The 23,907-nt window shown below is 37.6% G+C and overlaps 1 protein-coding gene and 1 non-coding gene across 2 annotated transcripts in view; one reads left to right on the top strand and one right to left on the bottom strand.

Moving 5' to 3' along the window:
* Nucleotides 1-774: 774 nt before the first annotated feature.
* GFPT1 (glutamine--fructose-6-phosphate transaminase 1) overlaps nt 775-23,907 on the bottom strand; it is a 59,702-nt gene continuing 36,569 nt past the window's right edge. The window contains exons 12-19 of the mRNA XM_065929029.1: nt 20,036-20,133; nt 17,976-18,096; nt 17,217-17,374; nt 11,695-11,809; nt 10,423-10,550; nt 9,678-9,845; nt 8,156-8,317; nt 775-6,989 (exon numbers count right to left, since the gene is read on the bottom strand). Coding sequence (XP_065785101.1) covers nt 6,945-6,989; nt 8,156-8,317; nt 9,678-9,845; nt 10,423-10,550; nt 11,695-11,809; nt 17,217-17,374; nt 17,976-18,096; nt 20,036-20,133 — 995 coding nt within the window. The 3' untranslated portion in view covers nt 775-6,944. The remainder of the gene's footprint in view (nt 6,990-8,155; nt 8,318-9,677; nt 9,846-10,422; nt 10,551-11,694; nt 11,810-17,216; nt 17,375-17,975; nt 18,097-20,035; nt 20,134-23,907) is intronic.
* On the top strand, nt 10,716-10,847 carry LOC136165850 (small nucleolar RNA SNORA17). The gene has a single exon (XR_010662816.1). It is a non-coding gene; the product is annotated as a small nucleolar RNA SNORA17 (small nucleolar RNA).

The following is a 23,907-nucleotide window of genomic DNA, read 5'->3' as shown; positions in this document are numbered from 1 at the left end:
CATGGTCTGTATTTCTGGTGTACCCAGTACACTGGACAACATAAGGTAAGACGGACAAGAAAAGCAACGGTTGGCTGTTAAATTTTGTGAAGAGATTATCTATTTAAATAATGATCTAATTTTCAGGCATCCTATTTGAGCACAAGCTAAGCCATTATAGATTCTTTAATTTAAAAAATATTAACATTAAAAATCAGCTCCATCTTCTGATAGGGTGACTATCAACATTCTCAGAGCAGCCCCTACTTTGTTTCAGCATATTAAGCCCAAACAAGTTGAGAACCATTAACTTAAGAACATCACACTGAAGAGACCAATGTTTAACTAATATAAACATATATAAAGGCAGACTGATAAAAGAATGGAAAGGAAATAACTACAGTTCTATGCAGAGAGCACTTCTCCAATTGTTAAGGCAGCTAACTTTTCTCTATCTTGGGGAATCTCGGGAATTTGCAAATAAATTGATATAAACCTGTCTTTTCTGCCAAGAAAACAACTCAAAGTATTTAAATTATTAATGTTGTGCCAGTAAAGTCAATTCTGCTTTCAGAGACCAGTATATTTTTCCACTTCACTTAAAGCACAAAGAGACAATCTATATGAGTAAGTTTTAAAATTGTTTGTTTCAAAGAAAGAAATGCTTTGAACTTCAGTAACACACGATTCCAAGTTAATAACCAAGAACTTCAGACAGAAAACCTACAAAGATCTCCCACAGTTCCTTGGTTTCTCCACAGCAGCAGTAAAAGTAAATTAAGAATAAAATCAATATTGGATTTACAATTTTATTCAAAGGATGAATACAAAACAGAAAGAGAGAAAATTCAAAGCAAATATACTCAATATTTCAAAACAATTCTACACACAAAGCAAATGGGGGGGGGGGGGGAACCACCAAAAGCCCCCATAAATCACACTGGCTAGATACATTCAAGTCTAACAGAAAGAAACTTGAATTTAATGCAATTTTGCTTACCTAGAAACGGAAAAGTTTTTATTGTCTCAGATTATTTTCCATCCCAGTGTGGGGCATTCTTTGAAGACAAAGCTTTCTAATTGAGTCCATCTCACATTGAACTTGCCATAGTAAAACATCCTTGCTGTTGCCACACTGGCTTTTCCTAATGCCAACAACAGTGTCACCTAAAAGGGGCTGTTTGCAGAAACAAACTGTAGTGATCCTGACAGATCTAGACCTTTGAAGTTTGCCTATTGCATGACAATCTAAAATTAATGGACATCAACCTTTGGGTCTCACAAATTAAGAATACATTAGTTAAGAACATGTGATCATTTGCCTTTTAGGTACAATGGATCTAGAACTCGGGAATTCTGGCCATTTTCCTTCTATGACCACACAGTATTTATCTCTATTTCAAAACATACAAAGCTGAGTGACAGAGGCAAAAATTAACCCCTAAAGATCCCCCAGGTGTACAATTGCTGTGAGTTCCACAATATAACTTATTTGCATTGTTGGAAATAATGCAATACTCACTATACTACAGAAATTAAAAACATATGAAACCATGCCAATTGCTTTCCTAACAGGCATAAATGTTTTACTTTTTATAAACATATACAAAGGCAGATTGATAAATGAATGGGAAGGAAATAGCTACAGTTCTATCCAGAGAACACTTCTTCAACTGCTTACAAGCTCCACTTTTTATTCCATATTTCAATTACATATCCATGCTCCATATTCAAATATTTTTTGAAATATGGAAAAGGAAATCTGGCTGCATAACAGCATTCTTTATGAAAAAATACACATGTGAACTTTATGAATCATGTTAACATGAAGATCACAAACATGTCCTTTCAACTGTGGAAATAATCTCTTGTATACATACTAACCAAAAAGATAGTAATAAATTTTGTCTGGTTCAATGACCTATAACCTGGCGACTTATATTATGACAAGATTAGCTTTGATCTCTGGGATGCTTGTTAAAGCTAGCTAATAAAGTTTCTACATCATTTTTTAAAATGAGATAGAACAGTTTAACCATGGATAATGAGAGAAACTTAATAAGGACTTCTTTCGCTCATCCAAAAAATTAAAGAACTTATTTTTCCTTAAATTTACTCTAATGAAAAGTGGCCTCTTAATTTCTAGGGAAATTATTTCTTGGCCTTTAAAAGTACTCAGTAAATACTTACTGATAGTGAATTGAAGAGGATTTAAAGGAAACTTTTCACTAGAAGTAAAGCTAAATTTTACATTAAAAATGTGGCCTGTGGAAAAAATGACTCATGCTGATGTGGCAGCCCTGGGCTTTGCTGCAGAGCAACACAGAGCAAAAGGGAGATGAGAGATTGGGCTCAATTCTATGGGAAGGCAACACAGCACATCCATTCATTCAAACCATGCTGGGCATAACTCTGCCTCCTGCAAAACACAGCAAGTGCTGTAAGCACTAAGGATAGAGATTTTTAGCTCGCTGTTTATAAAAGGATCCTGTAAAAGGACTCTTTGTTCTACAATTAATAGACTGCCAGACATGACAGAAACTTTAGATTTGGAGAATATGCTGTTTTACTATTCACCCATCCTAAACACCCTTCTTTTGCAACAATCAACAACTTAAAGTTGCTGATCACTATATACCCTGTATATGCACTAGAAACAACATATTCTCACAAAAAATTCTAAAAGACTTGAATAAGTATAATATTAACAAAGCATAACATCAGAGAAAGTAGAGCCTTTGTTTTATCTAATGATCCTTTTAAAAGTAATTGGGATGTTGGAGTGAAGACATGACTTCTGAATATAAATGTAATATTTCTTCTTTTTAAAAGCAACAGTAATGAATAAACTTTTAGTATCAAAAATGTTTACTGACAAAGTAAATACTGGCTACATTCTTAGTACAATACAATCTTTAACACAACGACAAACATGTATATACTTCAAATATTGGCAAATTGCTTAAAACTGTAATTCTCAGCAAGATTTGGGTAACTTATTCACAGTTCGGAATTACAGTCATTAGACTGAGAAGACATGAGGACGAAATGACTAAGTGGCTCAGTAAACTAAACATTCATCTTAAACAATAGAAAACTAAAACAAAGCCAGGATGATTCTAAAATTTTCAGCTCAAAAGAAATATAACTTAAACAAATATGAAAAGTTTTATTTAAGCAAAAAAAATGTCTACTGCAGAACAGTTTTAAAAGGCTAACAGGATCATTTCTATATTCATTCTGAACACTAGTATAGTAAGAAAGGTAATTTGAGATTTCTTAAAAAGTTCTCATTAGCCATTATTTATCATATATTCCGTAACATTGATATCAAGTTACTACAGACTCACAAGTTAAAATGGCATAACTTGACAGTTTTGTTAGTTAACTATGATTTTTATTTTAACCGTGGATACTATCAGTTCAAAGCTAGTATTATCCATCCTATTGGTTATTATCATGGATGTAAAGAGAGTTAAACTCGTCAAGTTAGAGAAACACTGACATATTAACAACCTTTAAATATTGCGGGGGGAAAAAATGATTTCGTTGTTACAATTTTTAACTTGAGGCTCTAACACAAGAAAACAAAGAAAGTAATCTGAAATACATTTTCACAGGTAAAACACTACCTGGTATTCTGATATAAAAAAATCTATTACTGAATATGTGGTTATAACACTTTTTTAGCTATCTTTACCATTCCCTTCAATTTCTTTGGCCTTCATAAATTCAATGTGAGCTGTGAATTCTTTTTAAATAAACATTTTGAATAACATTGTCCTCGTTAGAAAAATCACTTAAGCTGTAGCATGTAATAATTAACCTCAGTCTTTCCCTTTTACTGCTATAGTATATAGCCTAATTAAAAAGAGAGAGAGAGACAAAGGAAACTGACCCCAAAGGACTTCTTAAAATATGTTTGTTAAGGTCAACATTTCAGATAGTTTTCCCTCTTTCAAGAGTTACTAGAAATATGTCAAAGGAATATAACCAAGGAGCTAACGGGGTTCCATAATTAACTTAGGTCAAGAGAACTGTATTCAAAAGGTTAAGACAATATCATCTCAGAAACATCTTTCTAAGAACCTTAAAGAAAATCTTTATTAGCTCTCTAACCAACAGTCTCACCTACATGTCACCTGTGTCAGTTCCCTTTTAGCTGTGATGCTTGTTTTCACCTTGTATCTAACAACCACTGTTCCTTACAGTACTACAGACACATGGATTTATTGCCTGTGGTAACAGCTAACTCTGCAAAATGCACTTCACCTCTTAGGAACATGATATACACCAAAACTTGAACCATCATTTAAATGAACAAATTCACTCCCAACATTTAAAAGCTCAATTCCATTTTCCCACTCTCTCACCCTGTACCTTCCAATGACCTGAGTCTCAAGGAGCGATAAGTACACCGGGAGACAGGTGGACTTTAAACAGGATGTATTTTTCAGTTTCTGGCACAGTGACTTTCACATAATATGCTGCTGACAGAGTTATAACAAGCCAAAACCAGTTAACATCAACTTTCCTCCAACTATTTATTCCTATGGCATAGATGATTTAAAAAGACAGAAAAGGTGACTGATGCCAAAGTAACAATCATTTACTGGGCCATGTGTTACATGCTAATATGACCCTTGACCTAAAAAGGCTCATGGCCTGGGTAAAGAGTACTAAGTTATACACAAGTGAATTTAAATTTTAAATGTACTACAAGAATTTTTTATATGAAGGACTCCTTTTGTAGAATATCTTTCTCAAAAAATGATTTTCTTATACTTATTACATTGGTTTTATCTGAGCATCCACACTTACTAGCAGTTTGCCTCATTACAGTATTTTGTGTTCATAATTCATAAAAGCATCTAAAAATCACTACATTAAACAGTGTAGGGAGCAAGAAAAAGGGGTAGAGAAGAAAAACGATGTTTGTTTGGAAAATACCACTTCTTTTTTCTTACTATTGGTTTTTGAGATTTGATTTAGAACTTATCCTAGCCTGTAGTGTATCTGTGTGTGTCTGAGAGTGAGAAAAAGACACAAACACACACACAAAGAGGGAGAGGAAACAGACTGGAAACTAATGACTGACTTCACATACCAGTTTCACTTAGAAAGCTAATCTGAACTTCAGAAATGCTACAAATCATACAAATCATGTGCATAAAAATGCTAAAATAACATAGTTAAGGATGGCACTACACACATACTAAAACTAGCAGGCCTACACAAAATAATACTACAAACAATTAAAATAGATAATCAATTTATACCTGCAGTAGCTATATAATGACATGAATAGTAATCCTATTTCATTTTAAAAACAGGTTTCTAGTCTCAATCTAAGAGTATTTCTGAATTATCTCAACATATGCCAATTCTTTCTCTCATGCTAACACAAGGCGGAATTCTATGCTTCTCTTACAATAGCTACTAGAAGTTCAAACACAGAAAATGGAAAAGGCTCAGCTAACTTTAATAGGCTAAATATCTTACCTTCTCAATTTAAAAATGAAAACTTCTGAAGGAAAAGGACTTAACCAAAACATAAACACACTGCCTTGTAATGCCCAAGATGTTGCCAGAAAGCTCCGTGAAGAAATTATTATTCACAATTTTTGGGTGTCAAACTAGTATTCTACTCTAAATTTTTTAATCTAAGTTGTTAAGTTTCCATTTCTGACACTAACCAGCTGAAGGCACCTCAATATCACTTTTACATTTATATTTTCTTCATTCCTAAGTGTATTTCAGGGGTAAAACACAGAATATTCAGACAGAAAAATACCTAGAAAGTAATACTAAAACTGTTACATAATCCTTCACTATTATAAGTGTAAAGCAGATAGCTTTTTCTAATTTTAGCCCATCATATACATTTAGCCAAATTTTAGTCAAAAGACTTGCAAATCTTCCAAACAACAGAAAGGAGTTTCCAAACTGGCATGAAGGTACTACAGTTTGATTCAACAAAGCAGTAAAGGGAAGTTAAAATTAACTGTAAGGAATTCTTCTCTGGGACAAAACTGAAGAGAATTCTGAACATCAGTATTGATTTGAGATATTTGATAGCAACTCTATGTGGTGATTTCAAAGAACAAGATAGAATGTCCTTCAGCAGTAATTTTTTAAAAGAAACTACAGATACAAGGAAACCAAAACCACTTTTAGGAGATTAAAAGAAAAAACCAAGAAGTAGGATATCCAACTTATCTGCACCCCATCTTCAAATTTAAAATCATATTGTCAGCTGTTCAAAGCAGCTCAGATTTAAAGTCTGTGCTATGAAATTGTGCAAGCATTCTCTGCTAAAGGCTGGAGAAAACCAATGCACTACTATACTTCTTAGCTTCCTAAGAAACCTTGATTTACAGAAAACAGGCAATAAATCTGAGACTACGGTTAACTTGGATAGAAATCCCATGAAGAAGGTTTCAGTTTTTAAGTTTCATAGACTGATTTAAAAACAAAACAATAAATTTCAAAATAATCACGGCATTTTCTCTTTATAACTTAGCAAAACCTTAATTAAATATCCAAGTACATTGTCACTGGCTTTAAATATTCCAATTTAACACACTTTCCAATTAAACACACTTTCATTGCCCTGAATGAAATATGAACGTATGCTGAAACAAATGCCAATTATTTTAATAACACACAATCCTTTCAGTTTGAAGTGGAGGGTCCCAAAATCCAACACTCAGCATCCTTTAAAAAAAATGAGAGCTAAATCTCTCTGATACCGATACCAACATAGATTCCACTATTCAAACTCCCCCACAAATCACTGGAAAAATATGAGGTAATTTCACAAAAATCATAAATTGAATGGAATAATTATAACTGATATATAAATAAGGATTTACTAAAAAAGGCTTAAAGGGGTGATCTCTTAAATCAAGTTTTAAATACAAAAGGTGTCTTGTGTTGCTTAATCGCCCAGTTTCAGATGCTTCTTACTCTACGGTTACAGATTTGGCAAGATTCCGAGGGAAATCAACCTGCAAAAAAAACAGAAGTAAGATTTGAGAGATGATACAAACTGGGGTGGGGGCCACGTGGGGATGGCTGCTATCAGCAAATTATTTTTGCTGATACAAACATAAAAACAGCCCTGTCCTGGTGGTCCAGGGCTAAGACTCTGCACTCCCAATGCAGGGGCCTGGGTTCGATCCCTGGTTGGGGAACTAGATCTTGCAAGCCAACTGAGAGTTCACATGCTGCAACTTAAGATCCTGCATGTCACAACTAAGAGCTGCTGCAGCCAAATAACCGAAGAAATCCCATAAAAATAGAAAACAACTTGTTCATTAACCATCTTTACTAAAGACTACAAAGAATTTGATTAGAAATACAGTAATATAAAGCATCTTAAAACGACCTGAAATCAATTCAGAACAAGAATTCCAAAAGAGCCAGTTCAGCACATGGAAAACTCCTGTGGTCCTCTATGAGCTGGCATCCCTCTCCCGGGACACTAGAAATGTGTAAGAGTGGGATGTTTTTGTTTGTTTTTCAGCATTCTCTGTCTGTGTATTTATTTTTTTATACAAACTACAATAGAAGGATACATTTTAGTACATTTTTAGCTGTATGTGATTTTGGAATAAATTCTTTAGATTAACCGGAAGTTGAGCAGAAGGAGCCCTTTTGACTTGAATCTGTATTAAAATCTTTTAAACACAGATTCATCTGTTTTTCTGCCCTCAGAAAATGTGGAATGATAAGTACAACTGGACCCTCAAGAGTAAAGCTCAGAGGCAGTAATGCAGTCCTCCTAATAGAAAAATAATAGTAACTGCCATAGAGACTGTTAAGAGTAGAATGTTTTGATTGTCACTGTGGTTGTCACAATGAATGAGAGACCAGGAATGCTGAGAGTCCCTCAATGTGTGAGGAAATCCCAAAGAATTTCCAATAGCTACCCCACTGAGAAACACAGAAAGAAAACAGGTGTAGGGTCCCCAAGGAGGTAATCTCCACTGATGGAGCTAATGTCCAAGATTCCTTCAGGTTCCATGGGTGTGAAAATGTCAGGATGTAACCTACAAAACTGGGCCATGAAACTACAACAGGTGACAGATGTATGTATGATGGAATTATCAAATTCTATTGCTAAAAACTTGGAAGGAAACTATCTAAATTTCCACAGTGGCCCATCACTCACGTCGTAACCTCTCAGCACAGCCAGGTGGAAGGCCAGCAGCTGTAAGGGGATCACGCTGAGAATGCCCTGCAGGCAGTCCACCGAGTGGGGCACCTTGATGGTTCTCTTTGTGTTCTTAATGGTCTCGGTGTCCTCCTTGTCACAGATCACCACGGGCCGACCCTGGGAGAGAGACCACACGCACGATCACTGGTTAAGCAAGCGGGGCTGTAACATATGAACACGCACATTGTGCACTGCACAATTCAATGGGGCCTCACTGATACCAGTTCAGCCGCTCAGTTGTGTCCAACTCTTTGCGACCCCATGGAGTACAGGACGCCAGGCCTCCCTGTCCATCACCAACTCCCAGATTGTACTCAGACTCATGTCCATTGAGTCGGTGATGCCATCCAACCATCTCATCCTCTGTCGTCCCCTTCTCCTCCCACCTTCAATCTTTTCCAGCATCAGGGTCTTTTCAAATAAGTCAGTTCTTCACATCGGTGGCCAAAGTATTGGAATTTCAGCTTCAACATCAGTCCTTCCAATGAATATTCAGGACTGATTTCCTTTAGATGGACTGATTGGACCTCCTTGCAGTCCAAGGGACTCTCAGAGTCTTCTCCAACACCACAGTTCAAAAGCATCAATGCTTCAGCACTGAAGTTTTCTTTAGAGTCCAACTCCCACATCCATATATGACTACTGGAAAAACCATAGCCTTGACTAGATGGACCTTTGTTGGCAAAGTAATGTCTCTGCTTTTTAATATGTCATAACTTTTAATGTGTCATAACTTTTCTTCCAAGGAGCAAGAGTCTTTTAATTTCATGGCTGCAGTCACCATCAGCAGTGATTTTGGAGCCCAAAAAAATAGTCTGTCACTGTTTCCCCATCTATTTCCCATGAAGTGATGGGACCAGATGCCATGATCTTAGTTTTCTGAATGTTGAGCTTTAAGCCAGCTTTTTCACTCTCCTCTTTCACTTTCATCAAGAGGCTCTTTAGTTCTTCTTTGCTTTCTGCCATAAGGGTGGTGTCATCTGCATATCTGAGGTTATTGATATTTCTCCCGGCAATCTTGAATTCAGCTTGTGCTTCATCCAGCCCACCGTGTCTCATGATGTACTCTGCATATAAGTTAAGCAGGGTGACAATGTACAGCCTTGACGTACTCCTTTTCCTATTTGGAACCAGTCTGTTGTTCCATGTCCAGTCCTAACTGTTGCTTCCTGACCTGCATACAGATTTCTCAAGAGGTAGGTCAGGTAGTCTGGTATTCCCATCTCTCTAAGAATTTTCCACACTGACGTAGGCTTATTTAAACTCACAATCCCATGTGGTAAGTCTCATGCATAAGTCAAGGAAACAGAAGCTCTGTGGCAGTGGTCCCCAATCTTTTTGGCACCATGGACTAGTTTTCTGGAAGACAATTTTTGCAGACCTGGTGGTTGGGATGGTTTCAGGATGATTCTCATAATTACGCAACTGAGATCCCTTGCATGTGCAGCCTGTGTCCTCACAGAAGCCCTTGACTTACCTGCCTAGCAACCACTTGCTGTAGAGCATTCTGACACTTGGCGTAGGTGTGATCTCTCATGATGATCATGATGACAGGCATCAACTTATCCACCAAAGCCAGAGGACCATGTTTCAACTCACCAGCAAGGATACCTTCAGAGTGCATGTAAGTGATTTCTTTGATTTTCTAATAGGAAAGAACTAGATTAGTCTTCAGTCTGTTTTTCAAAAACCCATTCTTAAATAAATATTACACAAGATATCTGCTGTTGGAAATCCCTGTCCTATTTATCAGACAGTATTAAAGGATCTGTGATGTACAAATAGAGTTAATATGTTTACTGATAATTATTTCTATAATGTCAACAAGTAAATAGGAGTTTTAGAACTCCAAAAGGACTTTTTTGAAGATTTTAGATTATCACGCGTGTACTGGCATTTCTTTGTAACTGTTTTCCTAATTGTTTCATATTTGACCTCAATTAAATCTCACACCTAGAGAATATATTATTTATTTTATTCACATGTGGACAAAACGTTAACCCAAGTTACTTTCTAAACACAAGTTCTCATTCTGAAGTGTACTTCCTTGATTTTCAATTTCTGAATTAAGTATTCTGTTATCCTTTCAAGGTAAACAAATCAGAATGTGTAAATATAAAGGCACTTTTGTAAAAGTTCTACCTATTTCATTCAATCTGAAAATATGACTATGTGCCAGGTCCATGTGTCAACAGACTACAATTGGAAGTGAGAAGACTTACCAGGGCCCCTTCAAGACAAGTAGCATAATGATAGCCACGTCCCATTATCAAGACTGACTTCTGGTGATAAAGTTCTGTTGCCAGTTTCTGAATTTCATCATCCATGCTCAAAACTTCCTTAATCAAATCTGTTAAGAAGTAATATTAGCAAAATCTATGAAAAAAGGACAATTTACCAAACAATATAATAATAACATATGGGTAACAACCGATAAAACACCAATGTTTCTAATCTTCTGTGCTATCAGCGCGGGATTTTTTAATGAACAGGTACAAAGTAAAAAGATACTACTACTGCCCCTAGAGGTGTTGCAGGTGTGGCTGCCGTGTCACGTCTGTGTCATGAGGTGGCAGAGAGCAGAGAGGCTTGGTCTATGCCCAGTGTTCTGATCGGTGGACATCTGGATGATTGATAGTCTGACACTTGACAAAGTGCCCACCAAGGGTGGGTGTGTGTTGCCTGAAGCCTGTCGTGTAAGAATGCCTTAATTCTCTCCAAGCGCTTGGCTGGGCCCCAGGACACCCCGAGGTTGCCGTGTGAGGAGCGGCAGCAGGTGGGCGGTTGCCCCCTGGCGCAGCGACCAGCAAGAAAGATGGGAAAGATGGTGACTGAGCCTGTGAACGTAGGCGAGAGTGAGCAGCCTCACATTCCAGACCAAGATCTGTAGGTGCAGCTGGTCCGTGGGAGAGGGATCCTCAGGTGGGACTCTATAGGACACGTGTCAGGACATGCGGGAACCCCAGTGAGCAGTCCAGCAGCCACGCACCACCAGACTCGAGGGCGGTACAGAGACTGGGAGAGGCACGGCCTTGGAAATTCCTCTGAAGAAGAACGTGTGGGCTTAACGTGTCGTGTGTTGAAAAGCAGTAGCAGTGTGTGCTTCTCCCCCTCGGTGTGGTTCAGCAGGGCTAAGGCAGTGTCCTCCAGCCAGGAGGTGCAGGCAGGACCTTGTATGCGGGCCCACCCCGCAGTGCTGAGCTGTATCTGGATTATCCCCCCACCCAAGGGGAGAACGTCGATGAGGTTTGCAAACTAGTCCTGAGAACAAGTGTCTCACAGTTGAAAGCGTGGGACCCGTGTTTTCAGCACAGGTGTTACAGTGAATGGAAAGATCTCCTGTCTTTGTGAGGGAGCATGTCCCCATGTTGGCAAAGCTGTAAAGAATAAATGCATCTTGAATTAAAAAAAAAAAAAAAAAAAGATACTACACAGCTTCACCCATCCCCCACTCCCTCAGACAATAACTACTGTGTGTGTGAGGGTCTTCATACCGGGCAGCCGCTTCAATCCAAGCATGATCTCTTTGCGTCTCTCCTGCATGGAGATCCTGTCATCACACATCATAAGAGCAAACATCACAAGAGATACAAACTGGCTGGTGTATGCCTGAAAGAGCACAAGAATGCGCAGAATTAGCTGCACTGCATTTTAAGAACTTGGAATTTTTAACTTAAAAAAAAGATGAAAATAAACAAAAAATTTCCCCTGAGGTTACAGAATTGTGAATATCTTAAAAACCTGCAATCACACTGTCCAGACCCTCTTCATTCCTGTTAGCTGTACATGAATGTGAGATATGCCTATTTTACCACATTCTTTGCAATGTGGAGAATCATCCTTTTAACAAACTTTTACCAGACAGCTGGACAATAGACTCTCACTACTACTTCATCATACAGCCCTTGAATTTAAAAAATTAAGATTATTTTTCATGGTTGTCAGTCATCTATGTTTCATCTATTGAAAATTAATTTCATTATTCTTCACTTGCTTTTTTTTTTGACTTGGGTTTGTTTTCTTTTCAGTTGGTCTTGAAAGATCTCTCTTGTTAAATTTCAAATTCATTTTCCCAGTTTAGGTTAATCTTTTACAATGGTGTTTAGTGACACAAAAGTTTTAATTTTTTAACTTTATGTCATACTTTCTAGCGTAAACAGTCCTTCCACCCTAACATCGGTTAAGTATTATTAAATATTCTTAATTCTGTTGGTTCCACTGTCCCTTTCTGCTTTTTTCCTTAGACACTTTCTGTAGCCTAAGTTCCCTGATATACTAGAGCTTTGTCACAGAATACAGATCCTGCTTCACATTTTTAGTATTTACAATAGACAATCGTCCCATCCAGAAACATGGTTTCTATCAATTTGTTAGGAATTTAAAAGTCTAGAAAGTTATATGTTACTGTTGTTTAGTTGCTAACTCATGTCTGACTTTTGCAACCCTGGGGACTGTAGCCTACACCAAAGCTTCTCTGTTCATGGGATTATCCAGGCAAGAATACTGGAGTGAGTTGCCATTTCCTACCCCAGAATATCTTCCCGACCCAAGGATGGAACTCGCATCTCCTGCACTGGCAGGTGGATTCTTCCACCACTGAGCTACAGCGAAACCCATTTAAAAAAAAAAAAAGTTATATAGTTTTCATCTGTTTGACAAATATTTATGAATATCTTACACATTTCTTGGTAGAATTATTTTTAAGTATTTTAAGTATTTTTATAGCTTCCCTGATGGCTCAGATGGTAAAGAATCTGCACGCAATACAGGAAACCCAGGTTTGGTCCCTGGGTTGGGAAGATCCCCTGGAGAAGGAAATGGCAACCCACTCCAGTACTCTTGCCTGGAGAATCCCATGGACAGAGGAGCCTGGCAGTCCATGGGGTCACAAACAGTCAGACACGACTGAGTGACTAACACATAGTTATTAAAAAAAAAAAAAAGAATACCCCCTCCAAACGCACACACCCATACTTTTCTAAGTAGCCACTGTCAGCTTACAGAGAAAGACTTCTGTATATTTTAAAACTTATTTTTATTGAAGTAATACTTGATGTATATTACACAAGCTACAGGAGTACAATATAGTGGTTCATAATTTTTCAAGATTATATTTGATTTATAGTTATTATAAAATACTGGATATAGTTCCTGTATTATGCTTTGTAGCATATTTTACACATAACAGCTTGTACCTTTTCATCCTCTACCCCTATATTGCTCCTCTCCTCTTGCCTGTTCCCACTAGTAACTACTAGATCTCTAAATCTGTGACTCTGTCTCTTTGTTGTTATAGTCACTAGCTTGTTGTATTTTTTAGATTCCACATATAGGTGACACAATATAATATTTATCTTTGATTTATTTCATTTAGCATAATATCCTCCAAGTCCACTCATGTTACTTCAAATGGCAAAATTTCATTCTTTTCTAATGGTTGAGTAGTTTCCCACTGTGTGTGTGTGGGTGTATGTGTGTATATGTGTGTGTGTGTATCAGTCAGTTCAGTCGCTCAGTCGTGTCCAACTCTTTGCGACCCCATGAATCACACCACACCTGGCCTCCCTGTCCATCACCAACTCCCGGAGTTTATCCAAACTCATGTCCATTGAGTCGGTGATGCTATCCAGCCATCTCATCCTCTGTCCTCCCCTTCTCCTCCTGCCCCCAATCCCTCCCAGCATCAGGGTCTTTTCCAATGAGTTAGCTCTTCGCATGAGGTGGCCAAAGTATTGGAGTTTCAGTTTCAGGATCAGCCCTTCCAATGAACACCCAGGACTGATCTCCTTTAGGATGGACTGGTTGGATCTCCTTGCAGTCCACGGGACTCTCAAGAGTCTTCTCCAACACCACAGTTCAAAAGCATCAATTCTTCAGTGCTCAGCTTTCTTCACAGTCCAACTCTCACATGCATACATGACCACTGGAAAAACCATAGCCTTGACTTAGACGGACCTTTGTTGACAAAGTAATGTCTTTGCTTTTCAATATGCTATCTAGGTTGGTCATAACTTTCCTTCCAAGGAGTAAGCGTCTTTTAACTTCATGGTTGCAATCACTATCTGCAGTGATTTTGGAGCTCCAAAAAATAAAGTCTGACACTGTTTCCACTGTTTCCCCATCTATTTGCCATGAAGTGATGGGCCCGGATGCCATGATCTTAGTTTTTTGAATGTTGAGCTTTAAGCCAACTTTTTCACTCTCCTCTTTCACTTTCATCAAGAGGCTTTTTAATTAGTGTTTAGAAATGCAACAGATTTCTATGCATTAATTTTATACTCTGCAACTTTGCTAAATTCACTGATGAGTTCTAGCAGTTTTCTAGTGATATCCTTAGGATAGTCTATGTATAGTATTATGTCATCTGCAAACAGTGACAGTCTTACTTCTTTCCAATTTATAGTCCTTTTATTTCTTTTTCTGGTTTGACTGCTATGTCTAGGGCTTCAATACTATGATGAATAAAAATGGTGATAGCGGGCATCTTTGTCTCTTCCTGATCTTAGAGGAAATGCCTTCAGTGTTGTACTGATGCCTTCAGTTTTGAGTATGATGTTATTTATGGGTTTCTCACATATGATCTTTATTATGTTGAGGTAGAGTCTGTCTATGCCCACTCTCCAGATAGCATTTTCATAAACGGATGCTGAATTTCATCAAAAGCTTTTTTTGCATCTATTGAGATGATCATTTGGTTTTTATTCTTCAATTTGTTAATGTCATGTATCACACTGATTGACTTGTAGATACTGAAAAATCCTTGCCTCCCTGGGGTGAATCCCAATTGATCCTGGTGTATGATTCTTTTAATATATTATTGAATTTGCTTTGCTAATATCTTGTTGAAGATTTTTTTTGTCTATGTTCTTCAGTGATAACTGGCCTGCAGCTTTCTTTTAGTGAATCCAAGAAAAATTAAGACTAAACTGTCATAATACTAAATTTTCAGGGAGTCATTTTTTTAAAGAAATTGAAGTATATACTATAAAGAGATGCTTATTTTCCTATACAAGATGCAACTATCGGGGGAAACTGGGTGAAGAGTACCTGGACTTTTCTGTTATCTTCACAACTTATGATAAAGCTATAGTTATTTCAAAACAAAAAGATTTTAGAAAATAACTTGCCAAAAAATAAAAAAAGCTACTGACATTAAAAAAAATATATGAATAAATCTCAAAGCCTCACACTAAATGCAAGAAGCCAGATACAAAAGACATGTATTATTACAATTCCATTAATAAGAAATTTATAGAAAGCTAAACATGAAATAATATAGCAAGAGAAAGTAATACTTGCCTGAAGCTGAGGCTGAGGGGTAGAAGTGAAAATTGACTAGAAAGGGGGCACAAAGGAACGTTCTCAAGTAATTAAGTCTTCTAAAACTAGGCTATGGTGATAAACAGCCAAATTTATTAAAAGTATAACTTAAAATTTGTGATTACTATGGTATGAAAATAATACTTCAATAAAGCTGTAGGAAAAAAGTTAACAGCAGAATCTAAGTGGGTATGGAGGTGCTAAATGCAAAATTCTTTTCATTCTGCTAGTTAGTTTGAAAATGATAATAAAACACTGAGGAAAATTATCTTTTCATGAATGACAGAATTAGAAATCCAAAAAAAATCTATTTTTCCTGGCAGTTCATAGTTAACAAAGATTCAATGAAAAGATAAGTCAACAGCCCCTGTCCACTGGTACAATCCCACTTCCCACACATGCCATCCTGAAGCCCTTGCTTCAGATGTGTTTGTATAAAGGGTCTGGGATTCTAACCCCTGATCAAAAGCTGCCTGTCTGGACACTTTCCAAGAACCCACAAACTGCTGCTGAGGGTGGCTGTTTATTCATTCAGGCACAGAATGGAAACCCAAGAACAAATATCTTACATGTTTTAATTACCACATGGAGAAAATTCAGGCTTCAGTTTTCTGTAAACTATAGTGTTAGCAATAGCGAAGTAATCAAGAAACAAAAACCTCACTTGGGAGTTTTTACTTAAAAATTGTAACTTTTCCACAAAAAACTCTCCATGGGGTTCTTTAAATGAAAAAAAGAAGTCAAATGTCATTAGTATATGTTAACATCATACTACACACATCTTTAACATAAATCCACCAATACCTAAGCATCTTATTCAACAATCAGCAATAAATATTAGATTTAAGCAGAACAGACAAGAAACTGAAATTTTGGAATCACAAAGAATAATACATGTGTGAAGAACATTTTCTGCATTTATACAACTTCATAAGATTCCTACTTCCATTTATACAACTTCATAAGACAAGAAACTGAAATTTTGAAATCACAAAGAATAATACATGTGTGAAGAACATTTTCTGCATTTATACAGCTTCATAAGATTTCCTATAATAGGAATTATGCACATCCTAATTTCAAAGAGCAAAGTAGTCTCACTAGGCCTTAACAAAAATAAAGATGCTTTTAAATCTCCACAAATGTATGGTATATTTAAAGAAAAAACAGATAGTGTCATATAACACTCCTTTTTTTAATATTACCAAGTTTTATACCGAAAGTGTATTTCTCTTTACAAACCTTCAAAAGTAGTGTCCATATTTTGGCACATTTATTAGGACAGTATAAATACATAAATAAAGATGTCAAAAATTATTAGAATTAAACTGGGTATTTCTGTTATTTTTCTAATTCCCTACTATTCTCAAAGAAGAGGCTGTTATACTTACCACACATCCTACCCCTCCAGGGCAGGAGGAATATAAATGTTGAATGGAGAGAGTCAGTAAAGACTCAGGCAAAATGAACTTACATTATATACCTTTATCCCTTTTAAGCTCTTAAGATGAGCGTGAGGAAGGGAGATGACAAGTGTTTTTACCTATTTTTGACCCTTAAGTCTTAGGATAATTGCAACGACTAGTTAACTATATGAACTGTACAAGTGCTAAGAAATGAAATAGAAGATACAGATTAGTCTATTTCATCAACACTATGATTAAATTATCACATGAGAGTTAAGTCAAGAACTTACTTTTGTGCTGGCCACACCAATCTCAGGCCCAGCATTGATATGAACTCCACAGTCTGTCTCTCTCGAAATGGAACTGCCGACTGTGTTTGTGATCCCCACAGTTAAAGCTCCTCTCTCCTTACAGTACCGAAGTCCCATCAAGGTATCTGCTGTCTCTCCTGGACAATAGTAGCAGACAGAGCAGTGAACATTTGCTCTTCCACAGATGCATAAACAGAAAACTGACAACTCTTTCAATAATATCATTTGCTTTATTATTTTTTAATTAAAGTATATTTGATTTACAATGTTTCAGGCATACACCAAAGTGATTCAGTTATATATATGTTTTTCAGATTCTTGTTCATTACGGGTTATTACAAGATATTGAATATAGCTCCCTGTGCTTGTTTATCTTATTTATATATAGTAGTATATATCTGTTAATCCCAAATTCCCAATTTATCCCTACCCTGACTGCCCCCTCATTTGTTTTATATAAAATTTAAAACATGTACTTAAAAGGATAAAATTATAAAGCTTTTAACAACAGGATCCTACTTCTTAGGATCTCCTTTTCTTCTTTGTCTTTAAAACTTCAGTTCTTTTGAGTGTAAAATGTGTTGCCTTTATCAACTCATTAAGAATTCCATAATATCAAAATAAATCTATATTTGTCATGTTACCAGCAAATACTAGTTTATCTTTAAATATCAGTTTTGCTGATATATGCTGTAATTGTTAGAAAGAATGACTTTCAAGTCTTTAAAATTAGCATACCTGACTGACTAATGAAAAAGCAAACATCATCTCGAAAAACTGGGGTGTTTCTATCTAGGAAGTCACTGGCAAGCTCCACCATAACAGGCAACTCAGTCAGCTCTTCCAGAACTTGACGTGTCTGCAGAGAAAAAACATGCTTTGGTCAGACAACTGTACTTCAAATACTCTTTCACTGGAATACTTTAGACTCACTGTATAGCTTTTACTTTCTCTGATTATCAAAATGTAAGCAATGTTAGAAAATATAAACACAGATTAAAGCATTAAAAAAAAAAATCCCACCACCCAGGAGATAAGCACTGTTAACATTTCAGCACAAGTCTCTTTAGACAATAATAAATGCATGTATTCTTATAAGCAAATACACCCACACATATAAAATGTTTTGAGTAGTGGAAAAAGCACTGTTCTGAGTTAGCTTCCATATTAACTCTACCTTCCCAATTCCTAAGTTTTAAATGACAATTCATATAATAGCAGATCAGTAAGAGATTTCAAATGACACAACAGATGCAGAAACACCAAATGAAAAATTAAACACCTCAAAATACTATGTATTCATTAAGAATGCTTTTTCTCAAAAAAAGTCAATACACTTTAGAAATCTTATTTAAGAAAGCTCACTATTTTCAAACTCTGCAGTATGGAGGGTAGAGTAGGGGGCAGATAACTAGATAGGATTAATTCAATGACACTTTTGTATCCTAAACCACACTGGAGTTACTTTTTTGCGGGGGGGTGGGGGCCTGCAGTGGCACAGCACGCGGACCTTTGTGCTCTGACCAGGTATCAAACCTGTGCCCCCTGCAGTGGAAGCCCAGAGTTATAACCACTGAACTGCCAGGGAAGTACCACCACACGAGATTTTTAATATTTGTTAATACTGTAGTCTCCAAAAAACCCAACAAAAGAAGACCCTTACATCTTTTCAAATTAGAGAATTCTAACACAGCATATATATAATTTATGCCCCACAATACAGGCTTAGCATTAGATGAAACATTTAATCAATTTTTAATTTCTGAATAGAGGGTTCATTCAATAACAGATCTAAGCCACCACTAAATTAACCAATCCCTTAATTTACACTAATGTCTTTAGTTCATTCTTTTTATTTCTAATGCTCAAAACAATTACTTTCTTACAACTGTTCCCTTCAAAACTGCACAGATTTTCCTTTTTAGGACCATGTAATTTGGGGGAAGTGGGGAAGGAGGGAGGAGAGGGTGCTTTAGAGAAGAACAAAGCCTACTGAGATGCAAGGGTTGGGTTTTACTCACTCATCAAATGAATGGTTCCCACAAGTGTAGATAAGTGATATTTATGCCCCAGCAAATAAAAAAATTACTGTCATGAACTTTGGAAATCAATCCTAAAGCAGGAACTGAGTGTGTAAGGGTTTTCTGTACTTACAGAAATTGATATCAACAGCACATAACCTGTCTCTTTACAGGGTAACTACATGTGGATCTGATTTATTGGACTAAAAGACTGTTAAATTCCTATACCTCCATAGTGACAGCCAACACACATCTTTGATACAGAATTTCAGCTTCCAAAATCAACAGCCAAGTCTATCAAAAAAGAAGACGTTGTTTCTCTGCAGAAATGTGCTTATCAGGTAAAATCCTGTTGAGGTTCACTTGCCCCATTGCCCTGTCTGAGGTAAGTGAACAACGACACACAGAACCCAGGAGCTGCTCTAACAGAAGCAGGCCTGCGGTGTGACCCACAAGGCCAGGAGGGAACAAGAACGTGCCACTCTCTGCCTTTTGTTAAATCAGCTGCAGGCGGTCCACCTGTATATCTAAGGACCTTCCTAAAGCAGATGATCCACTGATAAGTAATTCCAAGTAGCTATTAAAATTCCTTTCCTCAAACTTCTTGATTTTTGTCATCAAAACCTGAAAACATGATGTTTTAACAATAACAACAACAAAAAAGTTTTACTTTTTTTTTTACTTCAATAACATGCTATGTTACTGAAGGTACTATTTGTCTGCAGATATTTTCTAATAACCAAAATAATAGAACTAAAATTTTAAGAAGCCACTTACTGCTACACCAGCATGGTAACTTGTTCCACAAGCAATAAGAATCAAACGCCGACACCTCTGGATCTCTTTAATGTGATCCTTCAAACCGCCCAAATTCACTGAAAAGAAAGTTTTGTGGATATGTTTATTTAGGAAAGAACCATATGAAACAGATAATCACTTTTCAGGAGGGTTCACTGCCTCTCTGGGAAAACAACACTGCTGTTTTAAAGCATTCATATTCCTCTTAGGAAACACAGTTCTCTCTAGTTTTGAAAGTAAATAAGTCAGAACGTAACTGGTCACCCCAAATGTGTGATTAACCTTCCTCACTCCACAAACATGCCTACACAGCTACAGTATTAACCACAACCTACCCTGATTGGTCATTTTTACATTCCTCTCTTCAGATTAAAAGTTCTCTTAAAGGCAAAACGGTAGGAACACAGACAATAGATCAGCAGATGTTGGTGCCTGGAGATGTGGAAAGGTCTAACTAAATGAGTCATGGGGGAATTTTTAAGAAGGATCTGTGCTAACTCTTGACTGTTGTACAGGTTGTTTAGGATTATGACCATGTTGTAAGAAGTTGCAAAAACTCACTGAATTATACATTAAGAACAGTCAAGTTTTATTATACCTGATTATCTCTCAGTAAGTCTGCCTGGAAAAACAATTGTCTTAGTTACGTCCAATTCTACTACATGCCCAGAACAGTGCTCTGAACACAATGTATACCATGCTCCTTGCAGTCTTTCCCATCTCAGTAAATGCCAACCACTCACCTAACATCGGGGTCATCCTTGGTTGCTCCACAACCACTGCACAAGCAAGTCCTGAGAGCCCTACTTTCAAAGTGCCCCTCTAATGTCATCACCCGAGTCCAACATCTCTACCCTGAACCACATTTTCCAACCTCTTCTCCACCTCCTAAAGCCTTTCTCCACACACAGCCAGAATGATTTTTTAGAGGGATTCTTTAAAAACAAATCTGATCTCAAAACCCTCCAATGAGTCTGTCTCTATAGCCACGTATGTGTCCTTCTAAGGGTGCCTTGTCTATGGATTCTTTTACACAAGGCTACATGGCTAGTTTTCTACCTGTGAGAAACTTTCATCCAGAATTTATTCAATCATTCAACTAATATTCTGAGCACCTACCAAGTGAACACACTGTCCAAGGCCCTGTGTGGCTACCAGAGAATTCAGCATCTGACTGTGAGAGTGATGAGCACGCCCACGAGCAGACTCCTTCTCCGTCTAACCCACCATCAGTCTGTCTACTCTGCCCCGGCTCTTTGTCCCCTCCACTCTTTTTTCTACCTTAACTAGTTATAAAATGGAAGCAAGATACAGGCTTTTGTATACTTTTGAATAACTTTATATTCTTCCTTTTAAATTTCAATACTGAGAGGGCATACTGTATTTCTCTATTTTAAGAAATGGGTAAAACAGAATACAAAACAATAATAAAAGCCTCAATGGCTTCCCAAATAACTTTGGAATAAAGTCCAAATTTCTTATTATGGCTTTCAGGAGGCAGACACCCTGTTTCTTGCTTCACTTTGACCTAATCTCCTGGCATTTGCCCTCTCACCGAGGCCACTCCAGCCAGACTGGCCTTGCTATTCCTTTATGTATAGTTTTCTTTCTGGCATTTTTCCACAGACTTCAGCATGCACCGAAAAGATTTGGGGGTGGAGGGGAGAGTAAACAACCTTAAGAATCTAGGTAGGGGGTCACGCAAAAGCAAATCAGTCTGGAGATGACTAAGTTTAAGCAGACAGACTATTGGAGAGACCTGTATTTCAGATGATGGACAGCAAGGTTGGACCATGAGGTTAGCTGGTCATTAAATGTTTCCTTAAAATTGTCTGTGTTAGTAAATCAGTCATGTCCAACTCCATGCAACTCCATGGACTACAGCCCACCAGTTTCCCCTGTCCATGAGGTTTTCTAGACAAGAAATCTGGAGTGGGATTGCCATTCCCTGCTGGTTGAGGGGTGTCTGGGAGAGTTCTGGAAGGTGTCGCCCATGGTCTGAATGGATGCTCTGGAGAGACTCCTACTCCTGGTAAGGGAGACCATGACTGCGGCAGGAGCGCCTGGAGGATGGGCAGGAGGAGTGGGAACCGACTGACTCCATAAGTGACTGGCCGTGTGACCTCTGGCAAGACTTCAAACTGACAGGGCCTCAACTTCCTTATCTTTACAACGAAAAAGGTTAACAGTCATCCTGTTTATATTATAGAACTTTTATGAGGAACACATACCATAGATAAAAGTGCTTTTTAAAATCATGACTTCTCAAAGTTTATCTTGTTCTCTTCCCTTATAAAACAATGCTTTTTCCGAATTCTTACTTCCCTTCCATGCTATTAAGAGTATTTACTTACTGCTACTCTCCCAGTTCTTTCAGTTCCACCACCTTCCACAACTCCCTCGCCCCACACAAGCAGATGCAGGTTCTGGTTTGCAATGCTCCTGTTTCTCTCCTAGCCTCCACTTGCCTCCCCTTCCCCATCGCTTTACCCCAGATGGGACAACACTCCAACTGGTGGCTGCATCTCAGCCTCTCATTCCTCCAGTGCACACTGGAGACTGGTAGTCGGTCACTTCAGTGAAGCTAGGATCACTCCTGGTTCCCAAGCCTCTCCTAATTTTCCTAACAGCTCTGTAATTTCTACAAAGGGAGGCATTCTTCATACACAATAGAAGGCATTCAAAGCCCTCCTTGACAGATCCTCTCACCTTCCTGCCTTGACTTACTGCTCTCTACCCCTCTTCATGTACAAGACATGGCAGACAAATTGGACTACACATTATCTCACAAATAAATGTCTAATGGTTTTCCACTATCTCCCCTTAGCTAATGCATTCTACCCGGCTGCAAAGCTCCCAACTCCCTCTCACCTATTACAATCTTCCAAACCCTTTACAACTATATCTGCCTACATCATGGAACCTGGCCTGGCCCCCTGTCCACACAGATTCATTCTCTCTCAACTCAACTTTAAACATTTCAACACTAAACTGTGGGTCTAATGTCATTTATCATATTTTACCTTTCTTCAAATAGTTAAGTAAAATTATGCAAATCCTCCCCCTTCTAAGGACCTAGAGGAGGAGACCACAGCAGAGAGAACTTTCCTACAGCTCCTGATGCATTCAGCATGGTGCTCCTCCCACAGATGTCACTTATAACTCAGCCATCAACAAATCTCTCTAGCTGAGAAAGAGTATGATGTGTCTCAGACAATAAAGTATACAAAAACCACACTTCTTCAGAGAAATCATTCTCCATCAATTAGCAGGACATCACAAAAAGGAGAAGGCACTTAATATTTAAATCACAAATACAGGAAAAGATTTCTGTGTACTAGACATAATCTCTCAAAAACTGATTCCTAACACTGAGACGTTTAGCCCAAAGCTTATGAAACTGGTCACAAGGAATGTTCTGAAAATCTGATTTTCTATGACCACAGAAAGTCACTCTCAAACTCATCTTACCAAGTGCAGAAAATCCTGTGACACAAGGTCTAGAGAGAATTTTCAGAAATAGGACCAGAGCTGCACTGTCATCCCACCTTACACACACAGGAAGGCAAAGTGCCACAAAAGGCATTAGACAAACACTTGAAAGCCTCTGGGAAGTTCACATCTCACTCATTTATAAACTGAGAGAAAAAACCTAGGCTGAACAGATACAAGTAAGCTTCCCAATAAGGGGACCACATCTCATTCTTCTGAGAATTCACTGTTCAGAACAGTCCCTGGTAATAGCAAGTGCTAAATAAAAAATCTCTGAACTGAAAACAGGTTAAATGTTTCTAACGATACACCGAAGGACTCTTCCCTGCCCCAGGAAGATCATCCTAATGTTCCCATGA

The sequence above is a fragment of the Muntiacus reevesi genome, chromosome 3, assembly GCF_963930625.1.
Source record: "Muntiacus reevesi chromosome 3, mMunRee1.1, whole genome shotgun sequence".
Classification (NCBI taxonomy): domain Eukaryota; kingdom Metazoa; phylum Chordata; class Mammalia; order Artiodactyla; family Cervidae; genus Muntiacus; species Muntiacus reevesi.
The sequence above is the reverse complement of the archived record's forward strand: the minus strand, read 5'-3'. Positions and strand labels throughout refer to the sequence as shown.